General features: G+C 38.4%; 1 protein-coding gene and 1 long non-coding RNA gene across 5 annotated transcripts in view; one reads left to right on the top strand and one right to left on the bottom strand.

Moving 5' to 3' along the window:
• CTSC (cathepsin C) overlaps positions 1-14,676 on the top strand; it is a 40,251-nt gene extending 25,575 nt beyond the window's left edge. Inside the window, exons 5-7 of the mRNA XM_022594061.2 lie at positions 204-319; positions 6,836-6,967; positions 13,723-14,676. Coding sequence (XP_022449769.2) covers positions 204-319; positions 6,836-6,967; positions 13,723-14,225 — 751 coding nt within the window. The 3' untranslated portion in view covers positions 14,226-14,676. The remainder of the gene's footprint in view (positions 1-203; positions 320-6,835; positions 6,968-13,722) is intronic.
• The window catches only part of LOC149748756 (uncharacterized), a 60,097-nt gene that overhangs the window by 2,147 nt on the left and 33,225 nt on the right, over positions 1-24,725 (bottom strand). Inside the window, exons 2-3 of one of the 4 annotated variants that reach the window (XR_016393876.1) lie at positions 3,732-24,291; positions 480-2,641 (exon numbers count right to left, since the gene is read on the bottom strand). This is a non-coding gene — a long non-coding RNA (uncharacterized LOC149748756). Of the gene's footprint in view, positions 1-479; positions 24,292-24,725 lie in introns of all 4 variants that reach the window. The other 3 variants (XR_016393878.1, XR_016393875.1, XR_016393877.1) reach the window with 3 other exon arrangements.

The following is a 24,725-nucleotide window of genomic DNA, read 5'->3' as shown; positions in this document are numbered from 1 at the left end:
AATGGGTAATTTATACAACTTAGTTGTATAATTGACACATTGTATAGTAGACACATTTTTGTATAAGAGACACATTGAAACACTGCTAGACAAGTGCTCTTTGGATCTGAATCTACATTCTAGCCAGCCAGGTGGTTGAAATCATGGAATCATCCTCAAAGGAAAGAATATATATTGACATCAAATGTCTATTTCCATCCTAGGCCCAAACCTGCACCAATAACTGCTGAAATACAGAAAAAGATTTTGCATTTGCCAGCATCCTGGGACTGGAGAAATGTTCATGGTACCAATTTTGTTACTCCTGTTCGAAACCAAGGTAAAAAAAGAAGTCTGATTTTTTTTGCATTAATTCATTCTGAAATATTTATTAAACATTTACTATGTGCCAGGCTCTCAGATTTTGGGGATACAGAGGTGAATAGGTTATGATCCACTTCAGTAAAGAAATGGAAAATATATAACTAATGAATACTCACTTCTTTTTGTGTCCATGACAGACTTTGGTAGTAGATAATCTCTCCAGCAGAGCTCAGCATTTCTTCAGTATCCTTCTCAGTGTGTTCCAGGTAGCTAATGAAATTAGAGTGATACGTAAGCCAAACTCATTTGCCCTCCTAGTCACAGAGACTTGTGTAGAAACAAAGAATTGCATGCAGCCAAAATTGGTCTTCCTTCTGCAAGTGGTTTGCTGGAATCCTTTTTTTTTTTTTAACTTGAAGTATAATAGATTTACAATGTTGCATTAGTTTCAGGTGTACAGCAAAGTGACTCAGTTTATATATATGTATTCCTTTTCAGATTCTTTTCCATTATAGTTTATTAAAAGACATTGAATATAGTTCCCTGTGCTATACAGTAAGTCTTTGTTGTTTATCTGTTTTATATATAGTAGTGTGTATCTGTTAATCCCAAACTCCTAATTTATCCCTCCCCTTCCCCTTTGGTAACCAGTTTTTTTCTATGTCTGTGAGTCTGTTTCTGTTTTGTAAATAAGTTCATTTGTATCATTTTTTAGATTCTACATGTAAGTGATATATGATATTTGTCTTTGATTTACTTTACTTAGTATGATAATCTCTAGGACCATCACGTTGCTGAAAATGGCAATATTTCATTCTTTTTTATGGCTGAGTAATATTCCATTGTGTATATATACCACATCTTCTTTATGCTGGAATCCTTCTTTACTACCTGTCTGCCCACTCTACCCCTTTTTCCTCCCCCCCCCCATCATTTAGTCTTTAATTACTTTAGGAGCCCAGAAAATGAATCCTTAAATTTTTTTCTGGTAAAGTAGATTTTTTGAGCTGTGTAAAGACCTTTCAATTAACTTTACCCCAGGATAAGACATATAATGGTAAGTATTAACTCAGCTTCCTGAATGGTGGGCTGGAGGCAGAGCCCAGGTTTATCAAAATTATCACTGTAATTGCATTTTATGTTAGTTTTGGAAATTGGATACAGGATGAGTAGATTTAATAACTTTTCCTCTCATAGCACTTGAGAGCAAATTACCTTATCCTAAATTTTAGCCAACAATGATTGGAGAATCATTTATATAATACTCAGGTTTATTACTTCTAAGCTCATTTTGAAGATAATTACAGTACACATGACTGCTTTGTTACTATAAAATGGGCGTAGTATTTACTGTCTGGAAACATTCTGATTAGTGTCTCCTGAGAGAGGATTATAAATTTATAACACCCAAAGATAAATTGTCCTTCCCTTTTCCTAAAATTCAGTGCTAATCAGCCTCTCCCACTTCTCAACATTCACCACCAACCCTTCAGTTCATCCTGACTGAATTCTTGCAAAGTGTTCTGAATATATGGAGCTTTGAGCAGGTCTTACAGCAGCAGTGTTCCTGTCCTTCATCTGACACCAGAGGTCTCATCTCTTTGTCTTTCCTTTGTACCAGTTAATCTGAGACTCTTTGGCTCTAGAGAAAGTGTGGGTCCTGAAATCCATCCCTACCTTTTCTGGAGATAGCTTCCTTGGAAAGGAGGGATTAGAAATGAGAGAAATTTGAAGGTAATTGAGAAATGAATGGAAAGTCGATTAAAGGTTTGATATTAAGAGAGGATTAAAATTTATTCTGTCATCAAACAGGTTTCCTATCCTTATTGGAGGGGATTAAGTAAATACTGCATGTCAAGTGTTGGTTATTGAGGGCTTGGCACATGGTTGTTTCCACTGTGTTGCAGTGTTTATAGAGTAACTAATACGTTAGGATTTTTTTTTTTTGGCTGCGTTGGGTCTTTGCTGCTGTGCGTGGACTTTCTTTAGTTGTGACGAGCAGGGCTACTCTTCGTTGCAGTGTGCAGGCTTTTCATTGCGGTGGCTTGTCTTGTTGCGAAGCACCGGCTCTAGGCACGTGGGCTTCAGTAGGTGCAGCACGCAGGCTCAGTAGTTGCGGCACGCAGGCCCTAGAGCGTGCGGGCTCAGTAGTCGTGGCGCACAGGCTTAGTTGCTCTGCAACATGTGGGATCTTCCCGGACCAGGGATTGAACCCGTATCCCCTGCTTCTTAACCACTGCGCCACCAGGGAAGTCCAGGAGTATTTGTTTGTAATGGCTGAGGATATAAAGACCAATATGACATGGTCCTCATCCTAGAAACTACAGTTTAGCAAGACCTGCAAGCAAAACATTAAAATACAGTATAATAACTGCTTTAACAGGGCGTTTTTAAAATTCTTTAGGAAAAGGTTGAAAGAAATATTTAGTTCCACTCACTTCACAAAATATATGATTGACTACTGATGAGATAATTATTCAGGGGAAGGAAATTAGACTTTCTAAAGCTATATCCTTTGACAATGGTTTTCTTGTGGCTTGGTAAAAGGTATTGTCATCTCTAATATTCCGTATTCTTTGAGTGTTATAAATATGGTTTGTACAGACATGGGCAATTTAAAAACAGAGGGCTTTGACAGATTAATTGCTTTTAAACTGATCCCTCATCTGTAGTATCTTGTTAGGTGTCTGAGAAAATAATGTACTTAGTTGTTCCTCTTTTGATTTCTTTTTGGTTTTCTGTACTTTAGGTTGGGAAAAAATTATTTTCTATTCCTACTAACTGGACTACTTGGAAATTTCCACTAACTTAAATACACCAGTGTTCTATATAACCTAGAATTCAAAATTACTCACAGTTAAGGGAATTCACAACTTTTCTCTATTTGGAGAGCAAATCAAGATTAATGAAAAAAAATATGGCGGGGATGGGGGCAAATTCTTACCTTTACACGTGTTAACATCTCTAAGCACTAGCCATGTAGCCAGGATTTACTTTGATGTGTGAGAGGGAAGAGAGCTAGGAAGTTGCAAGAGATGGGACTTTCTTTGTTCTTCTCCCAGCTGTGCTGTCTTTATTTATTATTGCATCTTCAAGAGAGAAGGGGAGCGTCTTTCAGGTCCCATTAATTAGGAAATGCAGAGGGTTTTCCTAACTTTAAAATCTAGTTTGTTTAAGTCTTGTTCTAACTACTGTTTATATTAAAGCTGGAAGGCAGGGGCCTTAAACTGCTCCACCCTATTCCTTTTACACACAGGAGAAAAAGAAATGCCAAAAAGGTCAAGTGACTTGCCCAGGGTCACACAGCTGAGTGACAGGGTGGGAGGGAAGAGAAAAAAAGAATCCTGGCTCCTCACTCCCAGTTCAGTGTTCTCTCCACTGTTAGAAGTTACAGCTGAATGTAGTTAAACCGTCTGACAATCACATACCTATTTGAGATTGTGGAAGTATGATTACCGTAGAGCTCTGTCTGGATCGTCTCCCCTTCTTCTTCTTTATTGCCCTGTAGTCTTCTTAAGAGAAAATGGTCCTTTTATTTATTTTTATTTATTTACTATTTGTTTATTGAAGTATAGTTGATTTACAGAATCTAGACTCTGGCCCTGACTTCTGAAGAGGCATTACTTACCTTGGCAGCTGACCTTCTGGGAACATCAAGGGCTTGAGGAAGGTTATCTCCTTTCCTCATTCCTGTGATTTCTCTGTTAACAGAGCACATTCTGAGCCCTTGAATGTACATGGGGCCTGTCCCTCCCATAATGCTGGATGGTCAGATGAGATTATTTCTGTGGCTGCCCTGGGCCAAGAATGCTAAATGGCCAAATTGGGGCCATTTCTAGACTCTTGTGATGTTATTTATTGAAAGATCCTGATGTCTCAAGAAAGGAACACTGGCCTTGGCCATTTACTGTCACTCATCTAGTTCTTTGACATTCTGTCATTTGAAAGAGGAGTCCTAAGGGTAGTATTATTTGGATGGTTTTGAAAACAAAATGTGCACGTTAATTTCATTCTATCTAGTAACTAGAAGACAGGGAAAGGAAATTGGAAAATTCTTTAAAGTAGATACTGATCTATAAATGGAAAAAGACAGTACTCTGCATTAGGAGACATTTAGATGCTAGCACCTGCCACCCTTTAGTTTTGTGACTTTGGACAGGTCAGTGCTTCTTTTTGAATCTCAGTGTATGTATTATTGAGTAGGTTGCACACTAGATGAATCCCAAGGCCCCTTTCCAAATGTTTCTCTTCTAATCTTCATAATTTAGGTGATCCCTCAGTGGCAAAAGCAGTATGGATAAATCTGAGATGTTTACGGGGAGAATTTTGGGGGACCATCAGAATGGTAGCAGTTACAGGGTGATAGGGCTCTAATGGACTAAAAGTAAATATTAACTGTTTCCATTGAAATAACCTTCTTTCCTGGATATAAATATGTATCCACTTATTCATAATTTGACTTTTCTTTCTACAAAGATGCACTGAGTTCCTTCATTGCATCAGGCATCAAGGTGAAGAAAACAGATTTCCTGTAAATACTCAAAGAAATTCACAATTTAGTTTGAGGAAAACGGTATTAAGTAATTCAAGTAGGCTTAAGAATGTTAGAGGTTGAGCATAGAGTATCCTGGCTTTCCTTTGTACTCAGGGAGGGACATGAATGAACAGTTACCTGGAGAAGAGAAAAACAGTGCCCCTCATATTTTTAATGGACGGTGTTCTTCTTAATACTTTTCGGAGGAAGACATTCACTAAGTAAATTCAGACTTATTAAAGAGAACAAAGGCAGCATTCTCTTTATGTAGAATGAGTGTTTTGAATTGTAATATTGTCTGTTCGTTCGTCTTACTTTATGTGCACAAGGGAGTGCTTACCATTCAAGTAATTTGGTAACTAATTAATATTAGTAACTTGAGTAACATGTCAACTTCATTTAATACCAGTGTCTCACGTTTGGTACAAGCATATCTCCACGTAGAATTTGTATCAGTGGCAGAGGTGAAAGAGGCTGTATCATAATGGGGATATTACGTTATGCTCGTTTCTTTCTAGAATTGTAACAAGTGGAAATCCCAGTTTTGTTACATACATTCCATATTTTATTCTGTGTATTTCTTCTACTCACACATATTGAAGAAACAGATAAAAATATTTTTATATAAATTACCTCATAATACAATATTTTTTCTTCTCTTGAAGCAGCAACTATATTCCTAGCATATGCTTCTTAAGTAAATTTATTTTGTCTTGCCAGAGCATTTACATATTAAATAAAGCTGTTTTCTTCTCCCTTCTCCCCTACCTCCATACAGCTACTTTTCAATTTATTTTCCATTTCACTACATCCATCTGCTTTATATCTTTACGTCCTTACTGGCCACCTTAAATACCATATCTATCATTGTAATTATTCTCTTACCTCCTTGGACTTTGTTGTATTTTGCCTCCTTGACCCTGGTTGAATCCAACTCTCTACTATAATACACCCATACCTGAGCCATTATTAGGGTTAATTCCACACAACAAGGGCTTTAGAAAATGCCTCTCTGGAGATATTTAAAAGCTTAGCTTATATGTATCCCTCCATTATTTTCTCTCAAGTTGATGGCTCAGAATGTTGCAAATGTAAATCATTTCTGCATTATTAAGAATACTGCCAAATGGAAGCAACCTAAGTGTCCATCAACAGATGAATGGATAAAGAAGATGTGGCACATATATACAGTGGAATATTACTCGGCCATAAAAAGAAACGAAATTGAGTTATTTGTAGTGAGGTGGATGGACCTAGAGACTGTCATACAAAGTGAAGTAAGTCAGAGAGAGAAAAATAAATACTGTATGCTAACGCATATATATGGAATATTAAAAAAAAAGGTTCTGAAGAACCTAGAGGCAGGACAGGAATAAAGATGCAGACATAGAGAATGGACTTGAGGACACAGGGAAGGGGAAGGGTAAGCTGGGACGAAGTGAGAGAGTGGCATGGACATGTATACACTACCAAATGTAAAATAGATAGCCGGTGGGAAGCAGCCACATAGCACAGGGAGATCAGCTTGGTGCTTTGTGACCACCTAGAGGGTTGGGATAGGGAAGGTGGGAGGGAGACGCAAGAGGGAGGAGATATGGGGATATATGTATATGTATAGCTGATTCACTTTGTTATAAAGCAGAAACTAACACACCATTGTAAAGCGATTATACGCCAATAAAGATGTTAAAAAAAAAAAAAGAATATTGTCAAATGCTTTGCAGAAGTTAGGAGGTTTTTTTCTCCCAAAATATTTTCAAGGAAAGCCCCATATAGTAATGTTTGCCTTTTGGTAAAAAAACTAAAATCTTAATGTTTGCCTGTAAGGTCAGTAGCATTCTTTGATTGAATCTTCTTCATTGTGCTGATCCTTATGAACAAAAACCGCAACACTCAATATAAATATATTAATGTATGTCATGCACTTAAGGTTTCTATGATTCTTTTTGAGTGCGTCAAAGGTCTCTTGGGTTATATATCCTTCTTTTCTATCACCAGGGTCTTGTGGAAGCTGCTACTCATTTGCTTCTATGGGGATGATGGAAGCAAGAATCCGTATACTAACCAACAATACCCAGACCCCAATCCTGAGTCCTCAGGAGGTTGTGTCTTGCAGCCAGTATGCTCAAGGTATGTGTTGTATTTCAGGCACTGTTTACCTCTGTGTAGTTTGCCATTGTTGGCAAAGGCATAAGGATAGGATAGTAGAGAGATCATAATGTCTTCTGTCAGAAAACCTGGGTGCGATTCACAGAAAGATAGACAACATGAAAAGGCAGAGGGCTATCTATGTACCAGATGAAGGAACAAGATAAAACCCCAGAAAAACAACTAAATGAAGTGGAGATAGGCAACCTTCCAGAAAAGGATTCAGAATAATGAGGGTGAAGATGATCCAGGACCTTGGAAAAAGAATGGAGACAAAGATCAAGAAGATGCAAGAAATGTTTAAAAAACACTTAGAAGAATTAAAGAACAAACAAACAGAGATGAACAATACAATAACTGAAATGAAAACTACACTAGAAGGAATCAATAGCAGAATAACTGAGGCAGAAGAACGGATAAGTGACCTGGAAGACAGAATGGTGGAATTCACTGCTGTGGAACAGAATAAAGAAAACAGAATGAAAAGAAATGAGGACAGCCTAAGAGACCGTGGGGACAACATTAACTGCAGCAACATTCGCATTACAGGGGTCCCAGAAGGAGAAGAGAGAGAGAAAGGACCCAAGAAAATATTTGAAGAGATTATAGTTGAAAACTTCCCTAACATGGGAAAGGAAACAGCCACCCAAGTCCATGAAGCACAGAGAGTCCCATACAGGATAAACCCAAGGAGAAACACACTGAGACACATAGTAATCAAACTGGCAAAAGTTAAAGACAAAGAAACATTATTGAAAGCAGCAAGGGAAAAATGACAAATAACATACGAGGGAACTCCCATAGGGTTAACAGCTGATTTCTCAGCAGAAACTCTATAAGCCAGAAGGGAGTGGCATGATATACTTAAAGTGATGAACGGGAAGAACCTACAACCAAGATTACTCTACCCGGCAAGGATCTCATTCAGACTCGATGGAGAAATCAAAAGCTTTCCAGACAAGCAAAAGCTAAGAGAATTCACCACCACCAAACCAGCTCTACAACAAATGCTAAAGGAACTTCCCTAAGTGGGAAACACAAGCGAAGATAAGGACCTACAAAAACAAACCCAAAACAATTAAGAAAATGGTCATAGGAACATACATATCGATAATTACCGTAAACGTGAATGTATTAAATGCTCCAACCAAAAGACACAGGCTTGCTGAATGGATACAAAAACAAGACCCATATATATGCTGTTTACAAGTGACCCACTTCAGACCTAGGGACACATACAGACTGAAAGTGAGGGAATGGAAAAAGATATTCCATACAAATGGAAATCAAAAGAAAGCTGGAGTAGCAATACTCATATCAGATAAAATAGACTTTAAAATAAAGAATGTTACAAGAGACAAGGAAGGACACTACATAATGATCAAGGGAACAATCCAAGAAGAAGATATAACAATTATGAATATATATGCACCCAACATAGGAGCACCTCAATACACAGGCAACTGCTAACAGCTATAAAAGAGGAAATTGACAGTAACACAGTAATAGTGGGGGATTTTTAACACCTCACTTACACCAATGGACAGCTCATCCAAACAGATAATTAATAAGGAAACAGAAGCTTTAAATGACACAATAGACCAGATAGATTTAATTGATATTTATAGGACATTCCATCCAAAAACAGCAGATTACACTTTCTTCTCAGGTGCGCATGGAACATTCTCCAGGATAGATCACATCTTGGGTCACAAATCAAGCCTAAGTAAATTTAAGAAAATTGAAATCATATCAAGCATCTTTTCTGATCACAATGCTATGAGATTAGAAATGAATTACAGGGAAAAAAATGTAAAAAACAAACACATGGAGACGAAACAATACGTTACTAAATAACAAAGAGATCACTGAAGAAATCAAAAAGTACCTAGAGACAAATGACAATGAAACGACTATCCAAAACCTATGGGATGCAGCAAAAGCAGTTCTAAGAGGGAAGTTTATAGCTATAGAAGCCTACCTCAAGAAACAAGAAAAATCTCAAATAAACAATCTTACCTTACACCTAAAGGAACTAGAGAAAGAAGAACAAACAAAACCCAAAGTTAGCAGAAGGAAAGAAATCATAAAAATCAGAGCAGAAATAAATGAAATAGAAACAAAGAAAACAATAGCAAAGATCAATAAAACTAAAAGCTGGTTCTTTGAGAAGATAAACCATATTGATAAACCATTAGCCAGACTCATTGAGAAAAAGAGGGAGAGGATTCAAATCACTAAAATTAGAAATGAAAAAGGAGAAATTGCAACAGACACCCCAGAAATACAAAGCATCCTAAGAGACTACTACAAGCAACTCTATGCCAATAAAATGGACAACCTGGAAGAAATGGACAAATTCTTAGAAAGGTATAACCTTCCAAGACTGAACCAGGAAGAAATAGAAAATATGAACAGACCAATCACAAGTAATGGAATTGAAACTGTGATTAAAAATCTTCCAACAAACAAAAGTCCAGGACCAGATGGCTTCACAGGTTAATTCTATCAAACGTTTAGAGAAGAGCAAACACCTATCCTTCTCAAACTCTTCCAAAATATTGCAGAGGAAGGAACACTCCCAATCTCATTCTATGAGGCCACCATCACCCTAATACCAAAACCAGACAAAGATGCTACAGCAAAAGAAAATTATAGACCAATGTCACTGATGAATATAGATGCAAAAATCCTCAACAAAATACTAGCAAACAGAATCCAACAACACATTAAAAGGATCATACACCATGATCAACCGGGATTTATCCCAGGGATGCAAGGATTCTTCGGTATGCGAAAATCAATCAATGTGATACACTATATTAACAAATTGAAGAATAAAAACCATATGATCATCTCAATAGATTCAGAAAAAGCTTTTGAAAAAATTCAATACCCATTTATGATCAAAACTCTCCAGAAAGTGGGCATAGAGGGAACCTACCTCAACATAATAAAGGCCATATATGACAAACCCACAGCAAACATCATTCTCAATGGTGAAAAACTGAAAGCATTTCCTCTAAGATCAGGAACCAGACAAGGATGTCCACTCTCACCACTATTATTCAACATAGTTTTGGAAGTCCTAGCCATGGCAATCAGAGAAGGAAAAGAAATAAAAGGACTACAAATCGGGAAAGAAGAAGTAAAACTGTCACTGTTTGCAGATGACATGATACTATACATAGAAAATCCTAAAGAGGCCACCAGAAAACTACTAGAGCTAATCAATGAATTTGGTAAAGTTGCAGGATACAAAATTAATGCACAGAAATCTCTTGCATTCCTATATACTAATGATGAAAAATCTGAAAGAGAAATTAAGGAAACACTCCCATTTACCATTGCAACAAAAAGAGTAAAATACCTAGGAATAAACTTACCTAAGGAGATAAAAGACCTGTAAGCAGAAAACTCTAAGACACTGATGAAAGAAATTAAAGATGATACCAACAGATGGAGAGAGAGAGCATGTTCTTGGATTGGAAGAATCAATATTGTAAAAATAACTATACTACCCAAAGCAATCTACAGATTCAATGCAATCCCTATCAAATTACCAATGGCATTTTTCACAGAACCAGAACAAAAAACCTTAAAATGTGTATGGAGACACAAAAGACCCCGAATACCCAAAGCAGTCTTGAGGGAAAAAAGCAGAGCTGGAGCAATCAGGCTCCCTGACTTCAGACTATGCTACAAAGCTACAGTAATCAAGATAATATGGTGCTGCCACAAAAACAGAAATATAGATCAATGGAACAAGATAGAAAGCCCAGAGATAGACCCACGCACTTATGGTCAACTAAGCTATGACAAAGGAGGCAAGGATATACGATGGCAAAAAGACAGTCTCTTCAATAAGTGGTGCTGGGAAAACTGGACAGCTACATGTAAAAGAATGAAATTAGAACACTCCCTAACACTATATACAAAAATAAACTCAAAATGGATTAGAGACCTAAATGTAAAATTGGACACTATAAAACTCTTAGAGGTAAACATAGGAAGAACACTCTTTGACATAAATCACAGCAAGATCTGTTTTGATCCACCTCCTAGAGTAATAGAAATAAAAAACAAAAATCAACAAATGGGACCTAATGAAACTTAAAAGCTTTTGCACAGCAAAGGAAACCATAAACAAGACGAAAAGATAATCCTCAGAATGGGCGAAAATATTTGCAAATGAATCAACGGACAAAGGATTAATCTCCAAAATATATAAACAGCTCATGCAGCTCAATATTAAAAAACTAAATAACCCAGGCAAAAAATGGGCAGAAGACCTAAATAGACATCTCTCCAAAGAAGACATACAGATGGCCAAGAGGCACATGAAAAGCTGCTCAATATCACTAATTATTAGAGAAACGTAAATCAAAACTACAATGAGCGATCACCTCATACCAGTTAGAATGGGCATCATCAGAAAATCTACAAACAACAAATGCTGGAGAGGGTGTGGAGAAAAGGGAACCCTCTTGCACTGTTGGTGGGAATGTAAATTGATACAGCCACTATGGAGAACAGTATGGAGGGTCCTTAAAAAACTAAAAATAGAACTACCATATGACCCAGCAATCCCACTACTAGGCATATACCCTGAGAAAACCATAATTCAAAAAGACACATGCACCCCAATGTTCTTTGCAGCACTATTTACAATAGCCAGGTCATGGAAGCAACCTAAATGCCCACTGACAGACGAATGGATAAAGAAGAAGTGGTACATATATACAATGGAATATAGCTCAGCCATAAAAAGGAACGAAATTGGGTCATTTGTTGAGACGTGGGTGGATCTAGAGACTGTCATACAGAGTGAAGTAAGTCAGAAAGAGAAGAAGAAATATCGTATATTAACGCATATATTTGGAACCTAGAAAAATGGTACAGATGAACTGGTTTGCAGGGCAGAAATTGAGACACAGATGTAGAGAACAAATGTATGGACACCAAGAGGGGAAAGTGGTGGGGGAGGTGCGGGGGGGTGATGAATTGGGCAATTGGGATTGGCATGTATACACTGATGTGTATAAAACTGATGACTAATAAGAACCTGCTGTATACAAAAATAAATAAAATAAAATTCAAAAATTTGGAAAAAAAAACAAACCTGGGTGCAAGTTCTGGCCCTGTCACTTATTATCGAGTGGTTTCTCATGGAATTCACTGCACCATCCAGCCACATGTCAATAATTGCTATATTTTGAGTAAGCACTGGCTCTTAGGAGCCTCTTACATGCATTACCCAACAGTGCTCAAACCCTGAAAGAGTAGCTGTTATCCTATTTATAGACAAGGAACAGACATGAAGTTGTTCTATAGTATTTTGAAGGCCACTCAGCTTCTAAGCATGAATTTCAGTCCCAAATAAGGTCTCATTCTGAAACCTAATTCTGGAGAGAAACTGGTTTCTCTCCAGAAGGATTTAAAAATTGTGTACATAGGCTTCTAGAACAGGCTATACATAAGGTGTATAGAAAGCCCAGCTGCCGTTGATTCAGGGAGAAACATTCTCATTTTAAAGTTTTCTGCTGTCAACCCCAGGTTTGGCTACTAGAGACTCTCAGTTCACCAGTGAAACTGCTGGTGAATGATTGTCAGTGAGCCTTTCCTTCTTTCTAAAATACTTATTAAACTCTGACATTGTGACTTTTGGGCCCTGGGGACTCTGAAGTATCAAGAGAGTCCTTACCCTCATGAAGCTTACAGTTAAGTGAGGAAAATAGAAATTAAATAATTGTAAAAGAACAATGAAGAAAAAGGGTTCTGGATGTGTATACAGGCATACCTCATTTTATTGTGCTTCTCAGATACAGCATGGTTTTTGGGGGTTTTTTTTACACATTGAAGGTTCATGGCAACCCTGCATCGAGCAGGTCTGTCACTGCCATTTTTGCAACAGGATTTGCTCACTTCATGTCTCTTTATCACATTTTGGTAATTCTTGAAATATTTCCAACCCTCTGCCAGCAAAAAGATTATAACTCATTGAATGCTCTGGTGATGGTTAGCAGTTGTTTTTTTTTAGCAATAAAGCATTTTAAAATTAAGGTGTGTGTACTGTTTCTTAGACAAAATGCACACTTAATAGACTACAGTAGACTGTAAACATAACTTTTATATGCACTAGGAAACCAAAACGTTTGTGTGACTTTATTGTGATATTTGCTTTATTGTGGTAATCTGGAACTGAACCTGCAGTGTCTCTGAGATATGCTTGTAATAGGGCCAGGACTGGAGGAAGGATATGGGGACCTAATTTAGACTTTTCTGCAAGAGGCGGTCAGAGAAGACTTCCTTGAGGAAGTGTCTGGCTATTTAATAATGACAATAATAGCGAACTTTTATCGCTTTTACATGAAGTAATTCATTTAATCCTACAAGGAAGGTGCTATTGCTATCTATATTTTACAGATAAGTAAACAGAGGTACAGAGAAATTATCAATTCTTAACCCAGTTTTGGATTGAGCCTATATAGTCAGGCTTCAGAGCCTCCCACTTAACCACGAAGCTACCTTCCATATGAGGTGCCGAATAAATGTCTGTCAAATAGATGGCTGATGGATGGATGAATGAAGTGGTATTTAAGCTAAGAAACAACTTCTAGGGGTGACATAAAGAATAATTAATGGCGTAGAAAAGAAAAAATATGAAATGGGACAGTTTCTTTTGTACCCCTTTCTAATAGAGGGTAATAATAACTCTGTGTGTTCTTTATCCTCAGGCTGTGAAGGTGGCTTCCCATACCTCATCGCAGGAAAGTATGCCCAAGATTTTGGGCTGGTGGAAGAGGCCTGCTTCCCCTACACAGGCACAGATTCTCCATGCAGACTGAAAGAGGACTGCTTCCATTACTACTCCTCCGAGTACCACTATGTGGGAGGTTTCTATGGGGGCTGCAATGAAGCCCTGATGAAGCTTGAGCTGGTCCATCATGGGCCCGTGGCAGTTGGGTTTGAAGTCTACGATGACTTCTTCCACTACCACAAGGGGATCTACCACCACACTGGTCTGAGAGACCCTTTCAACCCCTTTGAGCTGACCAATCACGCCGTCCTGCTGGTGGGCTATGGCACTGACTTGGCCTCTGGACTGGATTACTGGATTGTTAAAAACAGCTGGGGCCCTGGCTGGGGTGAGGGTGGTTACTTCCGGATCCGCAGAGGAACCGATGAGTGTGCCATTGAAAGCATAGCACTGGCGGCCACACCAATTCCTAAATTGTAGGGTGTACCTCCCAGCGTTTCATACTGATCACCATCAGTCATGAAAGGAAACTGACTTATTCGCAGACTAGAGACTTTTACCATATTGCTACTGCAATGTCAAAAGGTTACAAATAGATTCCCATGAAGAGTTGTGCCTTTAAAATTAAAACTGCCCTTGACTGTAATATACTTTCCCATTGAACACCAGCCTGTTTTTTCCTAAATATTCAGTGAAGTGAGGTTTTTATGGATGATGGTAAACTATGAAGTAATGGATTTTGCTAATCATTTGTGATTCAAACAGATGCTGTATTTTTAAAAGTCTATGTGAATGCACAGGCTTATTTTTTAATTGTATAAATCATGAGAAAATATGGCAATGATTATTAAATTTAAAAATTTTTTGTAAATATTCAGGTGATATGTATTATGAAATTTATGTATGTGCTTAAGAGAATTTTTAATCTTGACTCCTTCAGTTGTATTTACTTCTCTCACTTATGTAAATACTTTAAAAAGGAAAATCAGGGTATTTCAACTAAAAACAAAATTATGAACGTTTACAATAGGGGGTATACTCAGTTAATGTCTAGTGAACCCTGAAGTTATCTTCTGGAGATTTGATGAGACAGAGATTATAAAGAAAAGATACAGGAGTTTTGATAAGAGTCTGGTTATTGGTGTATCTCGCATTTGGAAGTATTGGTTAGCCTTCATTCGCTGAGCAGTAATAGCCTAATTAGTGGAATATTAGCAGTTTATATTTGGTCAGATCTTTGGGATCTCCAAGGGATATTTCACAGTGATATGAAATCTCCACACTGAGTAAACAGATAGGATCCATTAGAAATAATAGATTAGGCAGAATTAGGCAAATTAGAGCTCTAAACCATAAACAAGAACTACAAGGCTTTTAGAGCTGAAAGGGACCTTGAAGATGGTTCAGTGTAACTTCCTCTTAACCAGAAAAAGACACTGAGGCTTATACAGAGGGCAAGTGACTCATCCAAGGTCACACAGCTGGTAAATGATGAGTCTAGATTAGAACCTAGATTTTCTAAGTCTGGTTCTCCTTGAGTGACTTAGACACTGAATCTCTGTGCTTTCCACCAGAGTATCCAAAATCACCAGGGATACTAGATGCATAGTTGGAAATTTCACATTGACATGTTAAGTCTCAGTTTTGTCTTAAACCTCATGTACTTTTTGTATTGCAATTCACTACAATGACTTTTTTTCTTTTTTCTCTTTTTTTTCCGGTATGTGGGCCTCTCACTGTTGTGGCCTCTCCCATTGCAGAGCACAGGCTCCGGATGCGCAGGCTCAGCGGCCATGGCTCACAGGCCCAGCCGCTCCGCGGCATGTGGGATCTTCCTGGACTGGGGCATGAACCCGTGTCCCCTGCATCAGCAGGCGGACTCTCAACCACTGTGCCACCAGGGAAGCCCTACAATGACATTTTTACTCTTCTTAAACTGAAGGGTTATTCGAGGAGTTTGCCTCGTATTTAAAGTGTGCCTTCTTGGGCCTCCTGGTACATGGCTGCATACCTTTGACCTTTTTACCACATGATGCCAAAGAAGCAGACACTCTGAATGGCAGGCATAGCCAGAGTCCTTATTATCTGGAAGGCCTCCAAGGAGGTATATTTTCCTTGTTACTGTTACTGGTGGAATGTAATAATTATAATCCTAATTTATGCCTAGCCTTGTTGCTACATGAAAGTGTAAATAGACTTCGAAATCAAGCAGGAATTTATTTTTCACTAGAATTTATAAAGATATACTACCTGTCAGCTTAATAGCTAAGATTTTCTTTAACCCATTAAGTGTGAGCTCATCCTCTGGTGTTTACTTGGACAGCAGCCAGTTGACACATGTGAGAGCACGTCCTGAAGGTGAAGAGCACCCATGCTTTTGCACAATTTCAGGTGATATGTATTATCATATCATGTGATATGTACATATCATATCATATGATATGTACGGGGGCCCTGGCTGAGCTCTGAAGGAAAATCGTTGCTCGTATCATTCTTTAAATAATCTAGGAAATATTGAAGGACTAAGGACTATAGTTGTGAACTTAACTGGCAATGGGAAGCAAGTCTCACAAGCATGATTAGTTGAGGACAAGCAATGGTTTGAAAAGGGCCTAAGTTTTCAGAGGTGCACGCAGGATTGCCCAGAGACCTCAAGTTACACTGCCCTTCAACTTGCATTTTCTGCTGTGGGAGCTCTGCTTTTTCTATTGCTCTACAAGAGAAAGATCACCATTTCATCCACAGTGGTGGAATTCATTCAAGACGTTGACTAAATCATGGTTCCATCACGGTTCCTTAAGCCATGTAATTAAACTGTTAAGCTATACAAAAAGCAAGTTTCATTGTCTGAAACTTGTTTGTATTGGTGCTAACAGAACATATCATCAAAGTCTGTTGAGCAAATGAGCTCTGGAAAAAAATGGGTTGGGAACTCTGGCTAACCTCCCCAAACACATGCCCAGAAAAGCTACAGTAGTGATGTGCGTGGATGACACCATTGGCCACAAAGCAAAAAATAAGTTTAGCTGGGCCATCTAGCGCAAGCATGGTCCTGACCCTGGTGCCTTAGTGCCTGTGTAAGATTGCTTGCTCTGCCACACGAGCCATGAGAACTCGGGCAGTTTACTTAACCTACCAGTGCTTCTGTTTCCTCATCTGTAAACTGGGGATAATGGGATAAATATCTATCACTGTCTGAACTCTCCCTAAACTCTTGCTATTATAATAAAGGAACCAAAAGGGTTTACACTTTTGAATGACATTTATTTGGTTTAAGGTCAGGACTTACCCCATCCCAAGTGGGTAAACTAACGTAAATTCAGATAATGAAGTTTCCCTGGCCATTCAAACTTGCTCACTGACTTCTGCTCTGACTTCTAAACACTGACCTCAGGAACCGAATAGATTTGGATAGTAAGGGATATGTGTATCTACTTCACAGAGCTCTGAAGGGTTAAACGCCTTCATATATAGAAAGTAGGTACACCAGTGCTTGGAACGTAGTAAGGAGTATATGAATATTACTGTTCAAGTCATCTTTTTCCCAATTCAAATTGTAATCTTTTGCTATGAGGAAGCAGCTCAGATGTATTCTATTAATAAATAAGCTCTACTCTGAGAGGGTACAGGAGGGGCTTTGGAAATTTTTTTTAAAGGGAGAAAAAAAACAACAGAAGAACATGGCACAAAGAAACCCACGGAGAAAAATCTTCGAAAACGTTATGAATTAGGGAGTTGAGTTTGATTTTCTGGTACAGAAGTTTTTACAACCCGCACCACATCATTGCCTCTGCTGCTGCCTGTGTGGAAAGAATAAGTGTGAGAGGCGATCAGGTTTAGATTGCTACAGCAGAGATGAAAATCAAGACCCAGCTGACAGCAAGTAACTTTGAAGCAAAAAAAAAAAAAAAAAAAGACTAAAGGTTAAGCGAAGGTTGTAACAATTTGATTTTCCTAATCAGGATTTTCCTATCAGGATAAGCATAGCAGATTCACATAACAATAGAGCTGGAAGGTCATCTAGTCCACCTCTGTCATTAAAATAAAAATGGGTTCAGGGAGGTGAAATAACATGCCTGGGGTTCCGGCTAATAAAGATAAATCTAGACCCCAGTGCGTCAAGAACTTTCTACTCTACCTGCTGCCTCCCAATTAAGAAAAATGGAAAAAGAAATATAAATGTTATGAGACAACCTGACCTCATACTGTAAAATCATTTCTAAGATCCTTTCCAGTTCTCAGAAATCCTATTCTGAACTCTTGATGGCAAGTGCTCTGGTTTCGGAGGTTTAATCTAACAGTTTTCCTCTAAATATAGTGATGTTAATATTTATATTTCTTAACTGTAATAAAGATTTATTTTTGGCCTAAAGTTAAGTAGAGACTTCCTGACCAAGACAGGAGAGCTTTAGACATAACAAATTCTTCAGCTCTGATGGGAAGTGCATGGACTGGAAATTGTACGTTGGTTGTGCATTAGTTAGCCATTAGGTCTTAATTTCATTAGCTGTAAAATACGGACTTCATTGAATTGTAGTTCTCATTCAAAGTGGATTTGCCTAAAATCGCCTGGACCGTAAAATAATTGAATCCTCAGCAGACATTAGGGCTGCCCTGCACAATGTCCTCTTGATGACAGCAAACCAAAATTGCAGGAGATAAACTAGCCCTTGGACAGAACATGCAACACATGCCTTTGTTGGTGTCTTCATTTCTCCTTTCAGAAGTCCATTTATCAAGATCCCTTTTCCCCACATGCCTTTGAAGAGCTAGCAGAAGTAAGAAACTTAACCTCTCCTTCTCCGATTTTGAGGATGTGATGCTGATACACTTTGATTTTGAACTTTTGGTCCTAAAAGGCAATTTATAGAATTCTAATTCAATTCTATAGGTAGTTAAATAAGGAAAGACTGTGATAAACTCCAAACCCCCCAAGTTGAGGGGAAAAAAGCAGACTTGTTTCTTCCTCTAATGCAAAAGGTCTAAAGAGATTGAAATCCTAGCAAATCAATAGAAAAGAAATAACTTGGAGAAATAGCCTTCCCCTGGGGAAATGAGGGGAATGCCAGGAAGCTAAGGCTGTGCATTAAAGTAATGATTGAGATGATTTGTTTTTTTCTTGTAATGTATTTTCTGCAGCTTCAAAAGTATTGAATAGTTTCAAGTGAAGTATAAGATAAATGATAGAAAATGAATACTTTTAGTATCAGATTTTTATACCCCCCATTCTCTCATTTTTGGGGTTTCTGGAGAGCTAAAAGAAAAGCCTGTTTTCCCTGTAGATAACTATTCCTATGCCACCATAAGAAATGCACAGTATTCCCAAGAGACACAATCCCAGTTCTGTAGACTAAAATTCAGTGAAGTAACAAGGATGGGTCTATGGAGAGAAAGTAAACAAAACAGCGCTGAAGATATCATGAACTCAGATATTTTTGATCCTCCAGGGTTTGTTATTTAGACCTTAGTCTAGTTATTGAACATAGATCTCTAGTCTTCAGTGTTCACTTGTTAAAAGGTGATGCCAAGGGCAGCGTGGCCAAAGCCAGGGCTGGAGACACGGACACGGCCAGAGCGGGGTGCCCGTGTTGGGAGGCGAGTGGTGGCCGAGGTCTGTCTACGGATTTTGAGCATCTGAGGGTGACCTCTGAATTTAAGCATTCCTTGCTGCTCCCTCACCCTTAAGAAAAAAAAAAAAAGTTTCAAAGAAGCCGTGAGTGATTATATATTACCTGCCTTGTAAAAAAAGGTTTACAATGGTAAAGGTGCAGTACAAAATAAGTTAGAAATAAGTGAGCAAACTGAAGCAAAAAGAAGAAAAAGGTAAAAAAAATAGGATGCGGCCATGAATAAAGTCTGCACAGAGTCTAGCACATTACCTGATACATGAGGATCATGCTTCAACAGTGGGTCTGAACCAGAAGTGATTTTTGTCCCTCATGGGACATCCGGCAATGTTTGTAGACATTTGGGTTGTCACACTGGGGGAGGAGATGCACTCCACAATGAAGAATTATCCAGCGCCAAATGTCAACAGTGCCAAGGTGGAGAAAGTCTGCACTACGACATGCCAACTCCTTTATGATTTCTTCCCCACCACCAAATGAATGTGATGGGCTTTGGAGGAGGGAGAGAATTCTGAGGGTATCTTGGAAGCTTCCAGAACTTGAGCTGAACTTTGAAGAATCAAAAGGAGTAGTAAAAGGCAGGGAAGGCCCAGGGAGTGGGGGCACATTGAAGTTGTGAGACAAGGTAAGAGCACTGCCCCTCAGTTTCAAGACAACAGGCTGAGCCCATTGTGTACTAGCCCCACCCAACAGGAACCCAGTGATAAGTTCCAATAGGAACTTATTAAATATATAGTCTTAACTTACAATAAGAATGGGGCTCATTGATGGATCAGAAATTGGATGAATTCTTATTTCAAAAAAGGAGGAGGGCAGCAAATGGGAAGGTAGGATCATAATTGGAGGCCCACATGTGTGAGAAAATTCTGCCATAGAAGATGAATGCACCATCTCAACCCACCAAACATTTGATCAAGATAAGGATAAAAAGAAGAGAGGTTGTAGTATTTTTGCTTACAAAGAGCACTTACTTGGGATTTGAACCCAGGTCTCTACGTTGTAGAACCACAGCTCTTAACTACTCTATACTTCCTCCCTCAAGATGTCCTTCCTGTGTTTCTCCTTGTGGTGTGTTCGTTTTTCAGGTCCTGGTCCGTTTTATTCTTCTTTGTCATTTTGTAGGTAAATATTATACTTGCTCAAGCCCTGAGAGATGCCTTCATCTTAAACCAGGATGAATAAATGAAGGGTGGTCTCAGAGATAGAGGTTAAGTCAAGAGAGGAACGGTGAGAAAGGAATGACACACTGTATCTTAAACATGTTGCATTTCAGCTGACCACTGCAGAAGCAGGGAAAGCTTTTCTTTCAACAAGTGTCTCACCAGAAATGTGATAGCTATTCTCAGGAAGGATTTGCCAAACCTAATATTTAGCAGATTTGCAACAATAACTCTAAGCTCAAATGGAAGGTATCTTCTGGCAGTGCATCCAGCCCTCCAAGGGAGGGTGGATTATTTTACTTGGAGTGATATGGCAAGGAAGGTATTAAGGACAGTAACTTCTTTCCAGTATAAAATTAATTAATTAATTAAAGAAGAAAGATGACTGAGGCCTTCTCTGCTGTATTCCATGTGTACCTCGGGATGTTGGTAGAAAAGGTATCAATGCAGGATGGGTTCACAGAACACATCTGGGTTCACAGAAAGTTTAAAGTCAATCTGGGCACTCAAGGATTTCTTTTTATATATTTGAACTGCCTGCCGGTTGGGATTTTAAAGTTTGGGATAATAAAAAATAAATTAAAAAAGAAATGGCTCCTGCAATTTTTGCATAAATTTTTACTAAATTCAGCTCAGAGTCCTTCAGCATGAAGAATGCTGGCTTTGGCAATCATCCAGAAAACACCTCTTAGGAGGAGCCTCTCTGTTTTTGTTTTGTAGCAACTTTGCACAATTACTGACAGCATTATTTACAGTTATAAGAAGTTGGAAACAACCTAGTGGTCCAAGAAATAGGAAACGTGTCATTTATAGTACACGAGCTTGACAATATATTATACAGTATTAAAAATAACTGTGCCTCCAATATAACATTAAGAAATGTTTATGTTATAATACGTAGAAAAATGATACCGTGTTTTGTTACATAAAAAGCAAATGGACGTGTAAGCACCTTCAAAAGGGCAGGAGGATTATGAATGGACAAAGTTATTTCCTTTATTGGTTTTGTTATAACAGCTATGTTATACATAACAGAAAATGTAATCAAAATTTGCACAGCCAAGAAGTCCTCATCACATAAATATGCTCAGGTCTCTCTCCCCTCATAAAAAGCCACTAACTTTTCATCCTACAGCAAATATCACATTACTTTTTCGTTCTTTCAACAGCTAAGCTTCTTCAAGGGAGCTTTTTTTTTTACCTTCTCTCTTTGTGTTTTCTCCTTAATGTCATGAAATCTGCCTTCCACCAGGTCACTTCATTGAAGTTGTTCACATCAAGGTAAGCAAAAAAACACCTTGTTACTAAAAGCAGTTTTCAGTCTTTTTCTCAGCATTTGATATTTGGTCATGCCTTCCTTAACCTTGCACCTCCCAGCTTTCAGATCTCTATTTCTTTGCAGTTCCCTTTTCAGACTCCTGGTCCCCCACCCATTCCCTAATTTTACTATTCCTCCAGCTTCTATACAATCCTCTTTCCCCATCACTATATATTATCTCAAGTTGAGCTTTTTCACAGTCAGTATATATTATCTATGTGCTGGTGAATCCCAATCTCGCCTCCATCTCCAGAGCTCATGTATTAGTTATCTAATTGTGGCATAACACAATACCCAAAGACCCAGTGGTTTAAACTAACACAAATTTGTTATCTTATAATTGATGTGGGTCTGGAATCCAGGTGCAGTTTCACTGGATTCTGTGCTTCATGGGTCTCTCACAAGGCTGCAATCAAGGTGTCAGCCTATGGTCTTCAGTCTCATCTGAAGGTTCACCTGGGGAAGGCTCACCCAGAAATTGTAGGCAGTATTCAGTTCCTTGCAGATTCTTGGATTAAAGGCCTCAGTTTCTTGCTGGCTGCTGACCAGAGGCTACCCTCAGTGCCTTGCCATATGGGCCTCTCCAATATGAGAGCTTGTTCACCTAAGTGTGCAAGCTGTGATAGCAATAGAGGGAGTGTACTAACAAGGTAGGATTCAAAATCTTTGTAACCTAATCATGGAAGAGATATTCCATGAGATATCCTCAATGTTCCCACATTCTGTTGGTCAGAAGCAAATTACTCAAGGACAGAGTATTACAGAAAGCCTGAATACCAAGAGATGGAGATCATTGGGGCCATGATAATGGTGCCTACCATAACTTTAAACCAGATATCTCCCTTCCTACTTGTACCTAGATTTACAAGTCCCATTAGCCAGTGCAAAATGCACAAATCTGAGTACATCATCTTTGTCCCATCCCTGAAGCAAGCTCATTTCCATTCTTTTAGTTAGTGGCACCCTCATTCACCCAGTTTCCAAAATCAGAAACCTAGGTATTTTCATTGATTTATTCCCCTTCCTCACCCACGTGATGTTCAATTGGTCATGACCTCCTACCAATTCTAATTTCTAAATAGCTGTTAAATCTGTCTCTCCACACATCTGCCTTAAACTATTCTGCCTTAAACTATCATGATCTATAAATTGTGTCACTGGTATATCCTCCTAACATACCTTTCTACTTCCAGCCTTGCTCTCTCCAATCCTCACCACAGCAAAGTTGACGATGTCACATCTCTGTTTAAAATCTTTAATGGCTTCCCATAGCTCAGGAATATTTCAAGGTGGACAGGCTAGTAACCTAAAAATGGACATTCAATAAACCTGTGGTGTTCATAATGCAGATTTCAGAAATTTAAACTCAGCAAAATCTTCTTGGCTGGTAGGGATACACAGAAGTTGAGTGACAAATATTACGAGGAAAATAGTTTTCTATTTGAAACTCCAAAGTAGGATGCAAGTGGTTTCGTGTGGTATATCAAATATGGGAGATGTAAGGTCAAAACAGTTGTATCTGTCTGTAGTAACTGCCATCAGTTTTTCTTTAAAATGTTATCTTTTTGGAAGCCAGAATTCCTTGAAGATATTTTCTATCAAATAACAAAGTTCAACCATATAACTTTCCAGGTATTTTCATTTATTAAAAGTTTCATAACAGTTCTCAGAAACTCAGACCTATTTATTCCAACATTTTAATCTCTCAGAGTCTTTGCTAGCTCACAGGATGACAATATAAGAACAGGAAAATGTTCCTGTACAGTCTTGGCAAAGGCAAGGATCTGCACATACAAGATCAGAAGTCTAATTCCTCCCCAGGCCATATTCAATTATAGTTGCTTGGAATTCAGCAATATCGTTGTCTGCTTTTAGTAAACCTCCCTCTTTTTCTACTCTGGCCATGCGGCTGGGATGACTAAGAGTGAAAATGGCATTCCTAATCTGTTATAACATGACTGGTTGTTAAATATTTTCCTAATTGTTGTCCCCAGGAGGCAATGATGCCAGTTCTGGAATGTTTATCTTGGAGTTGTCTCTGCAGAAGCAGACCTGATGTGCCAGCTATAAACTGGAGGCCAAACACCTGTGCTTAGTTTAATCTGTGCTGTCCCTATCCTCGAGACATAACTCACGGGATTCCCTAAAATACTCCTCAACCTTAAATTCAGTTGAACTGCATCAATTTCCCAGGCCTGGAAAACAGTTGATACTTGTATTCCCGACAGCCCCATTCAAAAATGAGATAAGAAGAATAACATTTTCATAGAGACATATAGGAAAGAACTATACAAACCCCGAAGACTTGGTTTGGCAGAAATATTTTCCCATGCAAAAATGAGTAGTGTTTCTGGCACTTGCTGTAGTACTTTGTAGCTGGCAGCTGAATTATCTTGGTCTCTGCTCAAAACTCTGGTCTCAAAAGCTGATCTTCAACTCTCCTGTGTTCAAAAGGATTTAGAACACTTAATGACCATTTACTTGTCAAAACTGAAACATTACGTTGACCTGATTATGAGTCACTGTGCCTGTCCAAGTGGCCATAATAACAGACAAAATAATTACCTTTTGAATGGAAGTATACTGTTTATATTGTTCTTCAAATAATCTCTGAGATAGACAGGAAAGGTTTTAACAGTCCATTTTACAGATATAAAACTGAGGTTCTGTGAGACCAAAAGCCTGGCTCACAGTATTTGTAAGATCCAGTACTTGAGCCCATAGCTTTAGACTTAAGCCTACTCTCTATCTTGCTCCATTCTTTTCAATGTTTATTTTCTGAAATGCAACGTATCAGGCATTAAGTTAGTAATTCTTCCTTTAACTGTACCTGACAGAAAATTATACACCACTCTTAGTCAATAATGACTTGGAG

The sequence above is a fragment of the Delphinapterus leucas genome, chromosome 7 (assembly GCF_059928025.1).
Source record: "Delphinapterus leucas isolate spDelLeu-1000000601 "Yukka" chromosome 7, BTC_Dleu_Yukka2, whole genome shotgun sequence".
In the NCBI taxonomy this organism is placed as follows: domain Eukaryota; kingdom Metazoa; phylum Chordata; class Mammalia; order Artiodactyla; family Monodontidae; genus Delphinapterus; species Delphinapterus leucas.
Note: the sequence above shows the minus strand (reverse complement) of the source record. Positions and strands in the feature narration are given on the sequence as shown.